This window comes from Malaclemys terrapin, chromosome 13 (assembly GCF_027887155.1).
Source record: "Malaclemys terrapin pileata isolate rMalTer1 chromosome 13, rMalTer1.hap1, whole genome shotgun sequence".
NCBI lineage: Eukaryota > Metazoa > Chordata > Testudines > Emydidae > Malaclemys > Malaclemys terrapin.
This window is the reverse complement of record NC_071517.1, coordinates 16,941,231-16,958,450: the sequence shown is the minus strand read 5'-3', so window position 1 is coordinate 16,958,450 and position 17,220 is coordinate 16,941,231. Positions and strand designations below refer to the sequence as shown.

The following is a 17,220-nucleotide window of genomic DNA, read 5'->3' as shown; positions in this document are numbered from 1 at the left end:
TTTAGTTTGTGTAATGACTCATCCACTGCCAGTCTTTATTCAGGCCTAATTTAATTGTGTCCAGTTTGCAAATTAATACTAGTTCTGCAGTTTCTCATTGGAGTCTGTTTTTGAAGTTTTTTTGTTGAATAATTGTGACTTTTAGGTCTGTAATTGAGTGACCAGGGAGGTTGAAGTGCTCTCCGACTGGTTTTTGAAGGTTATAATTCTTGACATCTGATTTGTGTCCATTTATTCTTTTGCGTAGAGACTGTCCGGTTTGGCCAATGTACACGGCAGAGGGGCATTGCTGGCACATGATGGTATAGATCACATTGGTAGATGTGCAGGTGAACGAGCCTCTGATAGTGTGGCTGACGTGATTAGGTCCTATGATAGTGTCTCCTGAATAGATAAGTGCCTCAGTTTTTGAGACACATTAAAGCTTCTGCTTTCTGAAAATCTGGCCCCTTTAAAAGTTATTTCAAGTTGGGCCTCCAAAAAGTGAGAGACCCAAAGTCACTATTCCCTTTGGAAACCCATAGCCCACGTCTCAACTGAACTATGCAGACTGAACACCTCTTCCAGACCTAGCTCCGGTCTCGCCAGGTGAGGGTTGAGGCACATTGATGATGCAATAGGTGCATTCAGCATTGCTCTGGCCAATGGCGCTCCTACTCTGGAAATCCCCGCATTTCACTAGCACTAAATTCACACTGAGCCAGACAGAAGTAGTAGCAGGAAACTTGTCAAACAGCCCATTTTCCTAAGATAGCCAACCTAATTTTGCAGACACAAGTGATTTGGGTAACTTCAGCTCAGCATCCAAATTCCTGGGTCCGTATCCAAACCTATTGTGGTTGGCTTGTTTCTACAACATCTGTACAGCACTTAAGAGTTCCTGAGGGTGTGAACCTGCCCAGCATATAGAATCAGTGACTGGGCAGAAACATCAGGGCACTCTTACCTTTCCCATTCATGAGGCTGTTCCGGAGAATCTGATCTACTTTCACTGCAATGTCAGAGACATTCTGAGCAATAGCTTGGATCCTCTCCATCAAACCTGCTGCTGGCTGGAACCTGCAAAGTAAATAAATAAACCCTGAGAACACAATTCCTTCCTGTAAGGCGTCCAAGCTTGTTAGAAAGAGCCAGGAGTTCTTTCTGCCTAAATAGCGGTTGTTCTTAGGTGGCAAAATAGGTCACCAATGGGAGCAGCACTGATGGTGGATATAATGATGGACTAAACCTTCCATTACTTGCTCACTCACAAATTCCATTTGCTTCCATGAGAGCTTAGACTGAAGTGGGGAGGCATAGCTCAGTGGTTTGAGCATTGGCCTGCTAAAGCCAGGGTTGTGAGTTCAATCCTTAAGGGGGCTACTTAGGGATCTGTGGCAAAAATCAGTACTTGGTCATGCTAGTGAAGGCATAGTGCTGGACTCAATGACCTTTCAAGGTCCCTTCCAGTTCTATGAGATAGGTATATCTCCATATATTATTTGGCACATCATTATTTCCCGCCCACCTGCGCATGCACTCACACACAAAATGCAAATACTCATGTCAGCTGGGGAAACTTGTTTTGCCTAATTTCAAACTTTCTCAAACAGCCTGTGTCCAAAATTCCTTCCTAAAGGTCATTGGGCTTGTGGTCTGCTTAGGGGATGCTGTAAAAAAGGATGTAGATAGGGCAAATCCAGGAAAAAAAGGTGAAAAATGAAGGAGAGCACAACCAGAGAGAGACACTCAGGCCAGGTCTACACTACGGGCGGGGGGGAGGGGGGAGCGTCGACCTAAGATACGCAACTTCAGCTACACGAATAGCATAGTTGAAGTTGTGTATTTTAGGTCGACTTACCTGGCTGTGAGGATGGCAGCGAGTCGACCGCTGCTGCTTCCCCGTCGACTCTGGTTCCACCTCTTGCTGCGGTGGAGTTCCGGAGTCAACAGCAAAGCGATCGGGGATCGATTTTATCACATCTACAACTAGAGGCGATAAATCGATCCCCGATAGATCGATTGCGACCTGCCAATCCGGCGGGTAGTGAAGACGTGCCCTCAGAGAAAGAGGCAAAGGAGCAGAGCAGGGCAAGAGAGAAGAAAGGCTACAATATATAGACCATACACAGGGCAGCTGCTTGGGTCAAATTGGCTTTGCAAGTGCTAAAAGCAGCTTGAGAGCTTTACAAAACCTTAGCCACCACAAGTCCCATCCCTCCCCCAACAGCTCAGCTGGTAACCTGAATGAAGGTGCAGTCACAAGGCATTCCCTGGGAAGTGTTGTGTCATTCCCTGGGAAGTGTTGTGTCATTAAAGAGCAGGGACATGACATTTTTGCTGGGGAGTTAAATGGTTGCCAGAATACAGTTAATCTTTGAACAAATAAATTACTGGCACCCAGGTGTAGTGACCTATGAGAAGAGGTTCTGATTACAATTCAGCCAGTGGAATTTGCCATGTAATCATGGAGCAGATGCTAATGACGTGATTAAGCTATTTTGAGGAAAGGTGCAGGAAAAGGTCAGTCCTGCCCAGAGTGCCTGCCCCTTAGTGAGGAATTACAGCAAGTCCCCCAGGCAGCATTCATCCTTCAAGCAACTGATGAGGAGCAGCAGACCGGGGTGTCTGGGCCCCAGAGAATGGAGGGATAATCTATAACAACCCCAGTGGTCAATGGGAGGCTCTATTCCCGCTCCTCCTGGGTCAGATTCTGACATCCCAACTTGCGATAGGCTTCATTCAGAAAAGCACATAAGCATGTCCTCCATTTTAAACCCATGCTTAAATTCCATTGATCTGAATGGAACTTAACCATGTGTTTAAGTGGTTTGCTGAATCAGGACCGGCAATCTGTACCACGCATGCTCCACCAATGGAAATCAATGGGCCTTATTCTCATTCACACTAAGGCCCCAATGCATTGCTTTGGCACCTTATATGGATGGAAACAACAGAGCAGTGCATGAACCTTGTGCAACACACGCAAAGAGGACAGAATCTGACCCTCTATGAAGTGTCGCTCTTGTGACACATGTGACGTGGGCCAATCTTTCCATTTCAAACGTTCTGCTCTGTGTTCCCACTGCAGACGATAATATCTTGATGAGCTTGAATACCACAGTCAATCATTTCCCCTTCCACAATGTCAAGGTGATAAGATTTTTCTCCAGCTATGCAGATCGTTAAAAAAAAAGAAAATGTCATAACTTGTGAGTAAAACCAAAAGGGCAACCTTGAATTATCACAGAACAAAAGTATGCCCTGATTTCGGGTCCTTCTCACTAAAGTTTTACATTTGTTCTCTAGTGGATCAGTGAACCAGAAGGCTAGGATTTAAAGTGCCTCTGTCGTCAAGGCTAAAAACCCCCACTAGTTTTATGAACCCACACTACTTCAGTTGTTGATTTAAGGCTGTTCTCTAGCAGCAAACGACTCACATTTTTCCTTCCAGGATGGTTTATGAGCATCGATATTGGGCCTTCACACTTCCATAGGGGAAACCACATATCTTGACATGCAAAACAACAACAACAAACAACAAAAAACCCCTATTTAAAATCCAGAGGCTGTCCCTCCCCCATGCGGTCACAACCCTGTGAAAGGATAAATCAGGGGTCAGCAACCTTTCAGAAGTGGTGTGCCGAGTCTTCATTTATTCACTCTAATTTAAGGTTTTGTGTGCCAGTAATAGGTTTTAACGTTTTTAGACGGTCTCTTTCTATAAGTCTATAATAAATAACTAAACTATTGTATGTAAAATAAATAAGGTTTTTAAAATGTTTAAGAAGCTTCATTTAAAATTAAATTAAAATGCAGAGCCCCCCCAGATCAGTGATCAGGATCCGGGCAGTGTGAGTGCCACTGAAAATCAGCTCGCGTGCCGCCTTCGGCATGCGTGCCATAGGCTGCCTACCCCTGGGATAAACCAAGGGTCTAAATTATACCTGCCAGCTGTTTTAAATGCTAAAATCAAGAGATTCTTCCCGTGGTTTTGGCAACATCTGCCTGCCCAAAGAACACGGGGCCAGAGCCTCAGCTGGTGTGCATCACCAAGGGGCCATTGACGTAAAACTCCCCTTGACCTTGACAAGGGTCGAGTTAGGCAAGCTCGGAGGGCTTCTGAATACCCCACACTTAAATTGCAACCATTATCCAGTCAGGGAGCAGAAATCATGCTAGGGAATCATAGAAATGTAGACCTGGAAGGAATGTTAATAGGTCATCTAGTCCAGTCCTCTGCACTGAGGCAGGATTAAGTATTATCTAGACCATCCCTGACAGGTGTTTGTCTAACCTGCTCTTAAAAATTTCCAAAGGCAGAGTTTCCACAGCCTCCCTAGGCAATTTGTTCAGTGCTTAACCACCCTGAGAGTTAGGAAGGTTTTCCTAATGTCTAAGCTAAATATCCCTTGCTGCCATTTAAGTCCACTACGTCTTGCCCTGTCCTCCGTGGTTAAGGAGAACAATTTATCACCTTCCTCTTTAGAACAATCTTTTACATATTTGAAGATGGTTACTAGGATTACCATATTTCCACAATCAAAAAAGAGGACACTGGGGGGGGGGGGAGACCCGCCCTAGCCCCACCCTAGCCCTGTCCCCATCCACTCTCTCCCACTTCCCACCCCGACTTCCCCCCTCAGAACCCCCAACTCCCCCTGCTTCTTGTCCCCTGACTGCCCACTCCTGAGAACCCCCCACCCTAACTGCCCCCCTAGGATCCTACCTGTCCCCTGATTGCCCGCATGGGTGGCAGGTTTGTAGAAATTTTGGTGGTGCCCAGAACCCGCCCCCCCCACACACCTGCCTAAGGCTCTGGGAGGGGGGTTGGGTGGGGGGAGGAGGTCTGGGGTGCAGGTCCTGGGCTGGGGATTAGGGTGCAGGAGGGGTGCAGGGTGCAGGCTCTGGGATAGAGTTTGGGTGCTGGGTGCAGGCTCTGGGCTGGGGCAGAGGGTGGGTGTGCAGGAGGGGGTGAGGGGTGCAGGCTCTGGGATGGAGTTTGGGGGTGGGAGGCGGTGCAAAGGGAGGGGGTGCAGGCTTTGGGAGGGAATTTGAGGGCAGGAGGGTGTGTGTGGGAAGGGGGAGGGGGTTTGGGACGGAGTTTGGGGATAGGAGAGGGTGCAGGGGTGAGGGCTGTGGGTCTGAGGATGAGGGGTTCATGATGCAGGAGGGGGCTCAGGGCTAGGGCAGAGGATTAGGGTGCAGGGGGATGAGGGCTGGGGCTGAGGGGTTTGGGGCATTGGAGAGGGTGGAAGGGCAGGGGAAGGGCAGCCTGCCTTGCCATTAGTGGATGGGGAGCACTAGGACTCAGGGGCAGCAGACAGCAGTTGCTGCCTGGAGCAGGGTAGGAATGTGCACAAGCAGGCAGGGGAGAGGGGTGCGCTGCTTTCTTTCAGCCAGAGACGGGGGGGACCCGCGGGGGAGGATGCACGGAGGGGGGGTGGCAGGTGGAGGCCAGGGCCTGCTCCAGGCAGGGCTGGGGGAGAGACCCAACTCCAAATATTGCTGGAGCATGGCCCCTGGCCCTGGATATTGCTGGAGCTCGGGTACCACAAGAGAATATAACCCGCCTCCCCCCTACCCCATATTCACACCCCCACCCCAGACAGGCCTATCCAACCCTCCCCCTGCTCCCTGACTGCCCCCCGGGACTCCTCTTACTATGCCCATGCCGGTCAGATGCTGGCTCCACGTGTAGGCAAAACATGCTGTTGGGCTGCAAGCAGCAGGGGGGGAGCAGGGGAGGGGCTCTGGCTGCTGGAGGCCAATGGGAGCGGCTCAATCAGGCCCAGCCGCCCAATCACCACGCCGCACTCTGCATGGAAGGGAGGGAGGGGTAAAAATCCCAGACCTTTTAACCTTGTTACCAATTCCTCCTGGACGGCTATTTAAAGACACAAAAGCCGGACATGTCTGGGGAAATACGGATGGATGGTAACCCTAATGGTTACCATGTCCCCCCTCAGTCTTCTCTTCTCCGTATTAAACAAACCCATTTTTTCCCTGGCTTTCCCTGTGAGGTCATGTTTTCTAGACCTTTCATAATTTTTCCCATTTGACCTAGGCAACCAGCTACACACCACTGGTGGTGAACAGTTGAAAGTAACAGCTTGCAAACAAGTAGTAGGTCACTCCAAGAATTCAGCAGTTACTTATGAATAATGGGCCCAGTCCTCAGGTGCACTAAGGCCCATATGGATCTATCCACCTGAGAACTCCCCCCATGTAAACCCCTCACAGTCTCAGGCAAGAAGAGCATGGAAAAAGGAAGTGGGACATTGATGTAGCAATTCTGTGCTCCAGCCATTCACAACTGCTTGATTGGCCTCTGGAGGCCATAGGTAATAGATGTATTAAAACAGTCTCTAACTCATCCCTCTGGCTGCTCTATCACAAGCTAAGGTCTGATCAGCTCCAATCAGAATTAGGGAGCCATAAAGTGTATGTCTACATTGCACACTAAGTCCGGGCTCTGAATCATGTTTGAGTCCAAGCCCTGCTTCTGTCCACACTAGGGTTGCCAACTTTCTAATTGCACAAAACTGAACACCCTTGCCCTGCTCCCTTCCCGAGGCCCCGCCCCTGCCCTGCCCCCTTCTCCGAGGCCCTGCCCCCCACTCACTCCATCCCCCCTCTGTCATTCGCTCTCCCCCACCCTCATTTATTCGCTCATTTTCACCAGGCTCGGGTAAGGGGTTGAGGTGCAGGAGGGGGTGAGGGCTCCAGCTGGGAATGCAGGCTCCAGGGTGGGGCCAGAAATGAGGGGTTCAGGGTGTGGGAGGGGGCTCTGGGCTGGGGCAGGGGGTTGGGGTGCGGGAGGGGGCTCTGGGGTGAGGTAGGGGGTTGGAGTGTGGGAGAGAGTATGGGCTCTGGGCTGGGGATGAGGGCTCTAGGGTGGGATCAGAAATGAAGGGTAGAGGGTGTAGGAGGGGGCTTTGGTCTGGGACAGGGGGTTGGGGTGCAGGGGGGTGAGGGCTCTGTTGTGGGGCTGGGGATGAGGGGTTTGAAGTGCAAGAGGGGGGCTCCAAGCTGGGGCCGAGGGGTTCAGAGTGTGGGAGGGGATGTGGGGTGCAGACCACAGGAGGGAGTTTGGGTGCAGGAGGGGGCTCAGGGCTGGGGCAGGAGATTGGGGCACAGGAGAAGGTTTGGGGTGCAGACTCCAAGCTGGGGCAGGGAGTGAGGGTGCGGGCTCCGGCTGGGGGTGTGGGCTCTGGGGTGGAGCATGGGATGAGGGGTTTGAGGTGTGGGAGGGGGCTTAGGGCTGGGGCAGGGGGTTGGGGTGCTGGAGGCGGTGCGGAGTTCAGGCTCTGGGTGGTGCTTACCTCAGGCAGCTCCCGAGAAGGGCAACATGTCCCTCGGCGCCTAGACAGAGGCGCAGCCAGGAGTCTCTGCATGCTGCCTTCAGCCGCAGGCACTGCACCTGCAGCTCCTATTGGCTGCGGTTCCTGGCCAATGGGAGCTGCAGTGGTGGCGCTCGGGGTGGGGGTAGCACACGGAACCCCCCGGCCACTCCTAGGCCTAGGAGCAGGGGACACGTCCCCCTTCCTGGGAACCGTGTGGAGCCAGGTAGGGAGCCTGCCAGTCCCGCCAACCAGACTTTTAATGGCCTGGTCAGTGGTGCTGACTGGAGCCACCAGGGTCCCTTTTCAATCAGATGTTCTTGGTCACCTGGCAACCCTAGTCCACACAAATCAGTCTAACACCGGTCAGCAAGTACTCAGGATCTGGGTCCTAGGACCCTGCTAGGATGATGGGTCATAGCCTGAATCCAGCTAGGACTTGGATCCAAACCCTTTCATTTTGCAGTGTGAATGCAGCTCAAGCCACAAACCTCAGACAGAAGGTCTGCATGGTGCAGTATAGACACATTAGCATGGCTATGAGACCTGGGTCTGGCAACTGTAAACCCAGGTTTACAATGCAGTGTGGATGCTCAAACCCAGACTTGGAAACACCAAGCCCACAAGACCAGGGCTTAGTGTGCACTGAGGACATACCCAAAGGATTAAAGTCACCTTTGTCCTCCATCTCATCTCTTGTGATGAGCACAGTTCAGCCAGACCTGAGATACGGGGTTGACAAATACCTTCAAATGAAATCAGGATCAGCTCCCAAATGAATCGCTAACCAGGAAAGTACTATAATAATGAGTCAGATTCCCACCAGGTGTAAATCCCATAACTCCAGTGGTGCTGTGGTTTACACCATCTGAGGAGCTAGGCCAGTATTCATGCCCAATAGTTTGACTAACTCTACTACCCCGCAGTTGTTCCTTTAACAAAAAGAACTGAAGTCAGAGATCTTGGATGTAAAATGTATGTTTGATTATCACCCTCAAACAATGCTTTCATTTCTCTTTAAACATTTCTCTTTTGTTGTACTGCAAAGCTGTCCATGAAACCTGCTAAGGAAATGTAAACTGAAGTGACTAGGATCAAGAATACTCTCCTCACTTTAACTATTTTGGAGCTGAAGAATGTCCATCATGATTCTTGGAGTTTTGCCACATATTAAAGCAATGAACAATGGTTGAAAATGTTACTTTAAACCAAATAAACCAAAATCTTGTGCCAGTTACATGTGCTATTTTGCCACACTGGTTCAGACACAAGTTGATACAAAACAACCATTTATTACATCAAGATATTTCATCCAAGTTCCTGAATTTGCATCCAGCATGCAGTTTAGAAACACTTTGATTTAAGCTATTAAACAGATGGCAAGAAAGGTTAAGAATAAATTACTAAAACTATCATTAAAATGATTTACAACTTGGGCAAGAGGACTAGAAAATAAAATATTTAAACTGGGAACCGCATAGAGATGATAGCAGAGTAGGATAGGGAATATTTAAATACTATTATTCACTACTAAAGAAGTGAAGGAGTTTAAGAACTATTCGCCAAGGGTGAAATTCACCCCGTACAGAGGGTTAGCACGAAGCCTACACACCACTTAAATATCACTTAAACTCTGTTTTAAGTGCTTTCACCTATTATCGAATGTCATTAATCTATGGAACTGACTACTGCAGGGGGTCGTTGACATCTGTCAGACTCCATACAGGTTCAGGGGTCAGGCTGCATTACATTATTGCATTATTACAGGATCAGAACCTACATCAAAAACTGTGGCTAGAATTTTTAAAAGGCTGTATAATTTCATGACTGGTATTAATTGGCCCAGATTTTCCAGGATTGGGGCCTTAGACTGGAAGCTCTTTGGAGCACGGAGGGTTCTCTTAATTCTCATTTCTACTAAGAGCAGCCATTTATGCAGGTAGACCAGCAGTGCAAGTGACAACCAGGACTCTACCCTAATCTTTGTATGTTAAGGGCCTAGAACAGGGGTGGGCAAACTTTTTGGCCCAAGGGCCACATCTGGGTATGGAAATTGTATGGTGGGCCATGAATGCTCACGAAACTGGGGGTTGGGGTGTGGGAGGGGGTGAGGGCTCCGGCTCAGGGTGCAGACTCTGTGGTGGGTCCAGAAATGAGGAGTTCAGTGTGTGGGAAGGGGCTCTGGGCTGGGGCAGGGGGTTGGGGTGATGGGGGGAGGGGCGTGAGGACTCTGGCTGGGGGTGCGGGCTCTGGGGTGGGGCTGGGGGTGTGGGCTCTGGGGTGCAGGAGGGGGCTCCAGGCTGGGACCAAGGGGTTCGGAGGGCAGGAGGGGAATCAGGGCTAGGGCAGGGGGTTGGGGCGTGGGAGGGGGTCGGGGTGCAGGCTCCAGGAAGTGCTTACCTCAAGCAGCTCTCAGAAGCAGCAGCATGTCCCCGACTCCTATGCGGAAGCGCAGCCAGGCAGCTCTGCATGCTGCCCCATCTGCAGGCGCTGCCCCTGCAGCTCCCATTGGCCGTGGTTCCTGGTCAATGGGAGCTGCAGGGGCGGCACTTGGGGTGGGGGCAGTGTGCGGAGCTCCTTGGCTTCTCCTATGTGTAGGAGCTGGAGGGGGAACATGCCGCTGCTTCCAGGAGCTGTGCGGAGCCACAGTACGCGTGGAGCAGGGCAAGCCCCTGACCCCGCTCCCCAACTGGAGCGCTGGAGCAGGGTAAGTCCCAGACCCTGCTCCCCGGCGGGAGCTCGAGGGCTGGATTAAAATGTCTGAAGGGCTGGATGAGGCCCCCGAGCCATAGTTTGCCCACCCCTAGCCTAGAACAATGGGACCTCGATCTCCGCTGAGCACTCTGAGCAAATAATTGATTTTCCGGTTCAATGATGAAACAAAAAAGAAACCACAAAAAAATTTGTTTTGTTTTGTTTCAAATTGAATTTGTTCAGTTTTTCTTGACGAAACAAAAAACTGAAAAAAATTTGTTTAGGTCAATTCAACATTTCAAAATAAAATTATCTGTTTCTAAACAAAATGTCAAAAAAATTCATTTAGAAAATGTTAAAATGAACCATTCTGACTTTTTAAAAAAATGAAACTGCATTTTTCAGAGAATTTGCTATTGGCCGAAAAAGAATTGCTCACCTCTACTTTTGATGGCATAGCCGGATTCTAAATATTTCCTACACCAGCACAGCCAAAGGGATAACCTGCTTCCCAGAACACCAGTGGGCAATGAGCTTTTTAAAAAAATGCTTCTGTAGTGAAGATATAAATCCTACCAAACTGTGCTGGGGATTTGCCAGCGAGTGAAACTAGAGTAAATTACTGTAGGTTTTCTAGAATGAATTTTTCCCTGGGACCTTAAAAACGTTTACTACTGCAAATATAGTACTTTTACTTCTAACCATCCACATTGATTTTACCTTTATTATTTTTAGATTTATATTTCCTTGTGTTTGATTAAGATTCAGATCACAATGTAGTTTATAAAACACCATATACAGTATTTATCTTGTTTCAAAAACTCCTATGAAAATATATCTTTCCCCACTGGCAGATCATTTTCGGGATAATGTAGCTTGAGGTCGATTGTTCCTTTACTTTTTGAAGGCATTAATTTGGTTCCCCTTGCTTTGTCTCATGCCTCTGACTTTGCAGCACCTGTTTAGTTATAGCACATTTATCCCTTTGCAAGGTACTGCATATTTATTGCCTCTTATAAAATGAGCATTATGAAAAGATGAATGTTTCTATTTGTGTGTTGTCTTGATAATACAAACCCTAAACATACTTGCTTCCTCATCTTGTACGTTTAGCTATTAACTGTTGTAAGCAATGATTTTAGTGAGATCAACACACATGGAAGTAATGTCGGTATTTCCAAGACAGGACATTGTCTTAGAAGGTATCTGATGATATTAACAGTTGTGTAGCAACATTCACCAAAAGATCTCAAATTTCTCTTCACAAAGGTGTGTGTTAGTATCTGCTTTTTCAAAGATGGGGAAACCAAGGCACAGAGCAGTTATATTACAGGTACAAAGTCATACGGCAACTCAAAGTAGCAGAGCTGGGACTAGAACCAAGAAGTCTTGACCCCTAGGCCTCTGCTCGAGCCAGTACACTACACTACACTACACTACCACCTCAAATAGGGACAAGTAGAGTGAACCAGTACATGGGGCACTAGACTGGGAGTCAGGCGACCTACATTTCATTCTCCACTTTGCCACCTGTTTGCACTGTGAGTGTTCCCTAGTCACCTTGCCTCTCCGTGACTCAGTTTCCCTCCCACCATAAAACAAGGATAATGATGCTCACTCATCTTTGCCAAGTGCTTTAAGAACCATAGATGAAAAAGGCTATATAAGTTATAAGCATTATTATGTTCCATAGAAATAATAATAAATAATAATAATACCCAACTCTTACATTGTGCCTTTCATCTTTAGATCTCAAAACCTTTTATCGAGGAGGTCAATATAATTATTCCCATCGGCTTCATCAAATCAATTTCACACAAAAATATTATAAAGCAGAGTATGTTTCAAATACGTGTTTCAGTAGCTCTGTATTCTGCAATAAGCTTCATCCTATCCTATTGAGGTGAACAGCTCAATCTTGTCTCCATGAACATCTGCTTGAATAAAGAACTAAATTAGCTCTGGCTGTGTTTGCGCTCCTTCCATACTCACTTTCTGCAAACATTCTAGCGAACGTGTCCCATGACAGAAATGTTCATTGAAACAGCTCGTTTTCAGCAAATATTAGATGACAGGCACTGAGTCATTTTTGAACATTTTTGATACTAAGAGTTACGCTCAGCCAAACAGGGGAAAGAAACAGTGTCATGTGACGTGTATATCCAATCAGAACTAATCAAGCAGCTGCTACAGTATACAATTCCAAGAGTCACTTTACTCACAGACGTAGTCCCGGTTACGTTAATGAGACGACTCCTCTGAGTAACGTTACTCACGTGAGTGTGTTTGCAGGATTGAGCCCCAGCACAGTTGAAACTTGAGTTTTCCATCTAAATGGTCAAAACATTTTGAAATTTTGATGGGGAAATGTCCATAAAATGTTGACTCATTTTTGGACCATCTCTCATATCAAACATCTGCAAAGAACATTCCACACAGCAAAAGAAATTTACTGACAATCCACACTCAACTATTTTTCAAATCAGTTTAAGAAAATCATAAAATAATTCATGACCAGGCTGAGGCTAAATTCATAGACTAACGCCCTGATCCTGCAATGGACTGTGGGGACAGACCCCCCGAGTCTGAGGCAGTGCTCCACTTACTTTTATGGGATTTACGCCCATGAGCATTACACACATGTATATGAGTCAAGATCAGTCACTCGGATGGGGTACTCACAGTGTGTTAGTCTGTAAGGATTGGGGCCTTGGATACATGTGTCAATCCTTTGACCCCAGAGGGGCTCCATGCAGCCTCGGGGCTCTATATAGAATCAGTTGCGGGATCAAGGCCAAAATGAATTGCTAGGAGTTATTTGCTTATCTCCAATACTGCAGGAGTTAAAATCTCAATATTTCCTACCTACCTACACTGCATACATTACACTATGTATATGTCTCTATACTCTGTGCTTTGTATGTGGCTAATCATCGTCAGCGCTAAACACGTGTTCTTTGAAACTGTTTTTCAACTAAGCAACTGGGCTACTTTTTGTATAAGTTGCTGTGGCTGGGCCATAAGGAACTCGTCCTCTGGCAGGCAGTGGGAGGGTTAATGGCCACGGCACATATGCCTGATCTTACTCCAGGGACCCCAGCTAGGAGGTGGAGAATCAATCAGAGCAAATTACTCTGTCCCCTGAGACTGTAAGAGTGGGGTCCTGAGAGCTCCTGGCTTTGGGGCTGACCTGGGAGCAAGTCTTCCCCATGGAAAGAAAGCAGTCTGCAGGATCCCATGATTAACTCCAGTGCACTGTTCAGTTTGTACAGTGACCCTTAGCTAGGAGAATCTCTCCTGCCTCCATTGATTTGCTTCTACTTCACTCGGACTTCAGCTTCCTTTGCCAGTTACATATTTTATATACACGTGGAATCCGGTGGCTGGAACCCATGGGACTGGATCTGCCCATGTGACAAACCGGGGGAGGGGGAATTCAGGGCAGAGGGAAGAGATTCCAGATGGAAACAGCACTGATTTATACATATGGGAGGAAGGCAGAGAATTATCCCCTCCCTAAACTATCTCCTGGGTTGCTATGATCAATAGCTCCCTAGCCTGGGGATGCACCGCTCTCTGTCTTCCACACGGTACATTTTAATGTGGTTTGCATGATTATTTGCTAACTGCACTGCAAGGCATTATCTCTGCCTCCGCTGGCAGCTTTGAGACATTCCTGTGGCTTTCTTCTGCCTCCCCTCCAAACTGGACATTTCACTAATAAGAGTCCAGCACTGGTCTCCAGTCTGTTAGCCATGTGATGATGCTCAGACATCCAGTGGGGCTGCCACTCTCAAGTGGTCTTAAATCAGAGGCATCTTAGAGCTGACTGAGGATTCATTGGTGCCGGAGCCTCCTCTCACACTGGTGTAAATCAGAAGTGACACCACTGCACTCAAAGGAGTTATAGTGGGAGAGGATACTCAGGACACTGGTATCCCATCACCCCAGTGCTTTCTATTCCCCTTATCTGACTTTTGCCCCCATTTAGCTGGTGCTCTCCAGATCCGCTGGCTGCAGTTCAAACCTCCCCAGCCCAGTGGGGTTTCTGCTCAGGGCCAGGCCTAGAGGAGGAGAGTTCCTCGCCCAGCTTAGTTTGCCAACAACAGTTCTGCACTGGAAGGTGGCTCAGAGGTGTTCGTTTGTAAATTATCTGAGAAAATGTGACAAGCCCTGGCTCCAAAGGGCCAGAATCGGCGCTTTGCCACGGAATGCTAATGTGTAGAGAAGCCTAATTCATGCAGCCTTGTGATAAATGGGCTCCCGGCGCACTGACACATAGGGCTGAAAGCAAACAAAAATATAGCCAGCAAGGGAGGACTATTAAGGAATTAGTCTGAGCAAACTGAATTGGAGGGGATGAGGGGGAAGGCTGGGTAGTGCAGCAACGATGGGAATAAGGGGAGCCCAGGCATGGGTGGATGAATGATACTAATTCAACAAGCTGAGAGCAAGTAAAGCCCAGATACCAGAATGACGGGTACTTTAGAGGCAAGGCAGCCTGGTCTAATGTCTAGGGCATTAGACTGGGACTTGAGAGACCTGAATTCTATTCCTGACTCTGCTGTTAACTTGCTACGTGACCTTGGACTGTTCCCTTCCCCTCTCGGTGCCTGTTTCTCCTTCCAGCCTTTGCCTGTCTTGTCTATTTAGACTCTGAGCTCCTCCGGGTAGGGACCTTCTCTTATGATGAGTATGGGCAGTGCCCAGAGCAGTGAGGTTCTGATCTTGGTTGCGGGCCTGTCAGTGCTACTGTAACGCAAATGATTAGTGATCATATAAATACCCATGCTTGTCACAGCCCTTCAGTCTCTCTAGGTAAAATGGGAATGAAATAAGTAATGGTGCCTGCCCAAGGGCCACAGTGTGATTCGACCCTTAGTACCCAGTAGTCAGCGGGAACAAGGAGGCTGAGACATGGGCTATCACCTTTCCCTTCCCTCCTTGAATGAGAGAGCAATTTACCAACCATACCCAGGGAAAATCTCGCAGCCCAGAGGCCAGGGATCTCCTCAGCTTTGTCTCCTTTTTTCCAACCCCTGCCCCTGGGTGGGTAAGTGGAATTCCAGATGCTAGAATTCTGATGCAGTATTTCCCCTAACTAGGTTGTCTTAAGCGCTATCTAGCTAACTCCGGGCAGAGTTTCTGCTGGAGAAGAAGTGACAGTGGGAGCTGAAGGGAAATGACTGGCTCCCGTGTAACCTGAGCCACATATGTGTTTTCTTTCTTCCTCTTGACAGAATGAGTCTATAGACCCCGGGGAACAGGGCAGGAAAGAGACAGGCTGGGAGAACATTCACTGCTGCATTTTCTAGTGTCTGGCTTTGGACATCAAGTGATTTATTTATTGATACATTTATTTATTTTTGCTGTTACGCTAATGCAGACCCTGGACTGTGTGCGTTAAAACCAAAGAGAAGTTTACCAAAGAGCAAAGTGGGGTTACCAGAATAACACCACCACAAAACGTGGGCCACAGCCCACACTTCCTAGCCAACATCATGTCTTAAGACAGCAGCTAAAGGATTCCTGCCACCAACTGAGCACAATTCTGCTCCGCCTCCATTGGAAGACCTTGAGTACAATTCTTCTCCACCTTTATCTTTGAGCAATTTTTGTCAGACCTTCCAGCAGTCACTTAAGACAAGCTTCACTTAACATGGTACTTTACGCAGCCCCTTTTCATTTGGGGATCACTATGCGCTTTACAGCCATTAAATGAACCACATGAAACCATCAAATGACCCCATGTGAATTACAGATGGGGAAACCGAGGCAGTGGTTGGCACATCCCAGTCATATATCAAGCTAGTGCCAGAGCCTGGAGTAGAATATAGCAGTTCTGACTCACCAGCCCCTTCATCGGAGGATCACCAAGCACTTTGCAACCATCAAGGAATCCACATAATACCATAGGGAGGTAAACTTGGGTGTAGCCGAGACATAGAGGGATACGCTCGGGTCACACTCCAATTTAGGGCCAGAGCCCTGAACAGAACCCACTCCCGAGTCCTGCTCTATAATGCTTTTTCACACTGCCTTTATCCCGGTGCAGAAACAAGTCCCTGAGGTAGCTGGAAATGATGATCAAGGCTAAGCCACATATCGGGGAAGATGTAACGTCTGGCAGCATTGTATCTAAAGCCAGACTATCAATGGCAACAATTTAGAAATTAATAGAGCCAAGCTGGCAGGCAACTGGATGCAGGAATGTCACCCACTAAGTGTCATTTTGTAAGACTTTAATTACAAGGGGAATCTGGAGTCATGTAACTATTACAGAAACGAATGCTTAAAGCGTGAGGAAATTAACTGAACTCTGGCAGTAATTAAGCCTCAAGCTGAATCGTCATTAGCAAATGGTATCTTGCTCGGGCCATGCATAGGGGGGAGGGCACCAAACAGTGATGTCCCCATATGCGCCACATCCAGAGGTGATGGTTCAGCACTACCAGGCAATCAACCATCTTGACCTCATCTCTGTCACTTCCAAGGAGTCCCCACCCTCCGTGTGGCTCACAAGGCTGGATATAATTTCCAATGCAAGCTAATATTTCCCTCGCCCAGTAAATAAGCTCTCCAGGATGCTTCCATAAGTAGTTTTAATTTTGCTTCCCTCTGATGATTTACAAGGGTTGCATTCAATTAACAAGGGTATTGATTTTTCTGCAGCTGGCCAGCATGCTGACTTAGAGAGATAAAAGGTTCATAATAAACCAACAACTCCTTCTCTGACACACACAGACACACACTTTTTTTGGGGGGAGGGGGGGGGGTCAGCAAGGGAAAATAAAGACAGCCATAAAAGATGGAAGGAGACTTAGATGGACACAGAGTTTCACAAGGTACAGTATAGAAGCCAAACTCCTGAGGTGGTGCACTGAGAGACCAGAAAGGGGACAGAGACGCAGCTAGCCCTGTACCTGTGACAGCCATTAAAGATCCCATGGTATTTTTCAACAGAGTAGAGCTGTGCACTTGATGTCCTAGCAGAATTCCAGTGCAGGTAATTAATTACATTCTGTTTACTTAAATTCCCCTTGCAGTTTCTTCTGGAAAAGCCAGTCTTCCTGTTCAAGAAACCCTGGTTGTGCAGTGTGGCTAGATGAGGACTGCTGGCATGTAGCCACTTTAGAGGTAGCTGCATTTCAGTGGGGTGTCTGTGAAGTGATTGGTTATACAGATATTCCATAAAGCATCTGGA

General features: G+C 47.9%; 1 protein-coding gene across 1 annotated transcript in view; it reads right to left on the bottom strand.

The window, feature by feature from the left end:
- MGAT5B (alpha-1,6-mannosylglycoprotein 6-beta-N-acetylglucosaminyltransferase B) overlaps positions 1 to 17,220 on the bottom strand; it is a 178,288-nt gene that overhangs the window by 87,151 nt on the left and 73,917 nt on the right. The window contains exon 4 of the mRNA XM_054047560.1: positions 947 to 1,059. Coding sequence (XP_053903535.1) covers positions 947 to 1,059 — 113 coding nt within the window. The remainder of the gene's footprint in view (positions 1 to 946; positions 1,060 to 17,220) is intronic.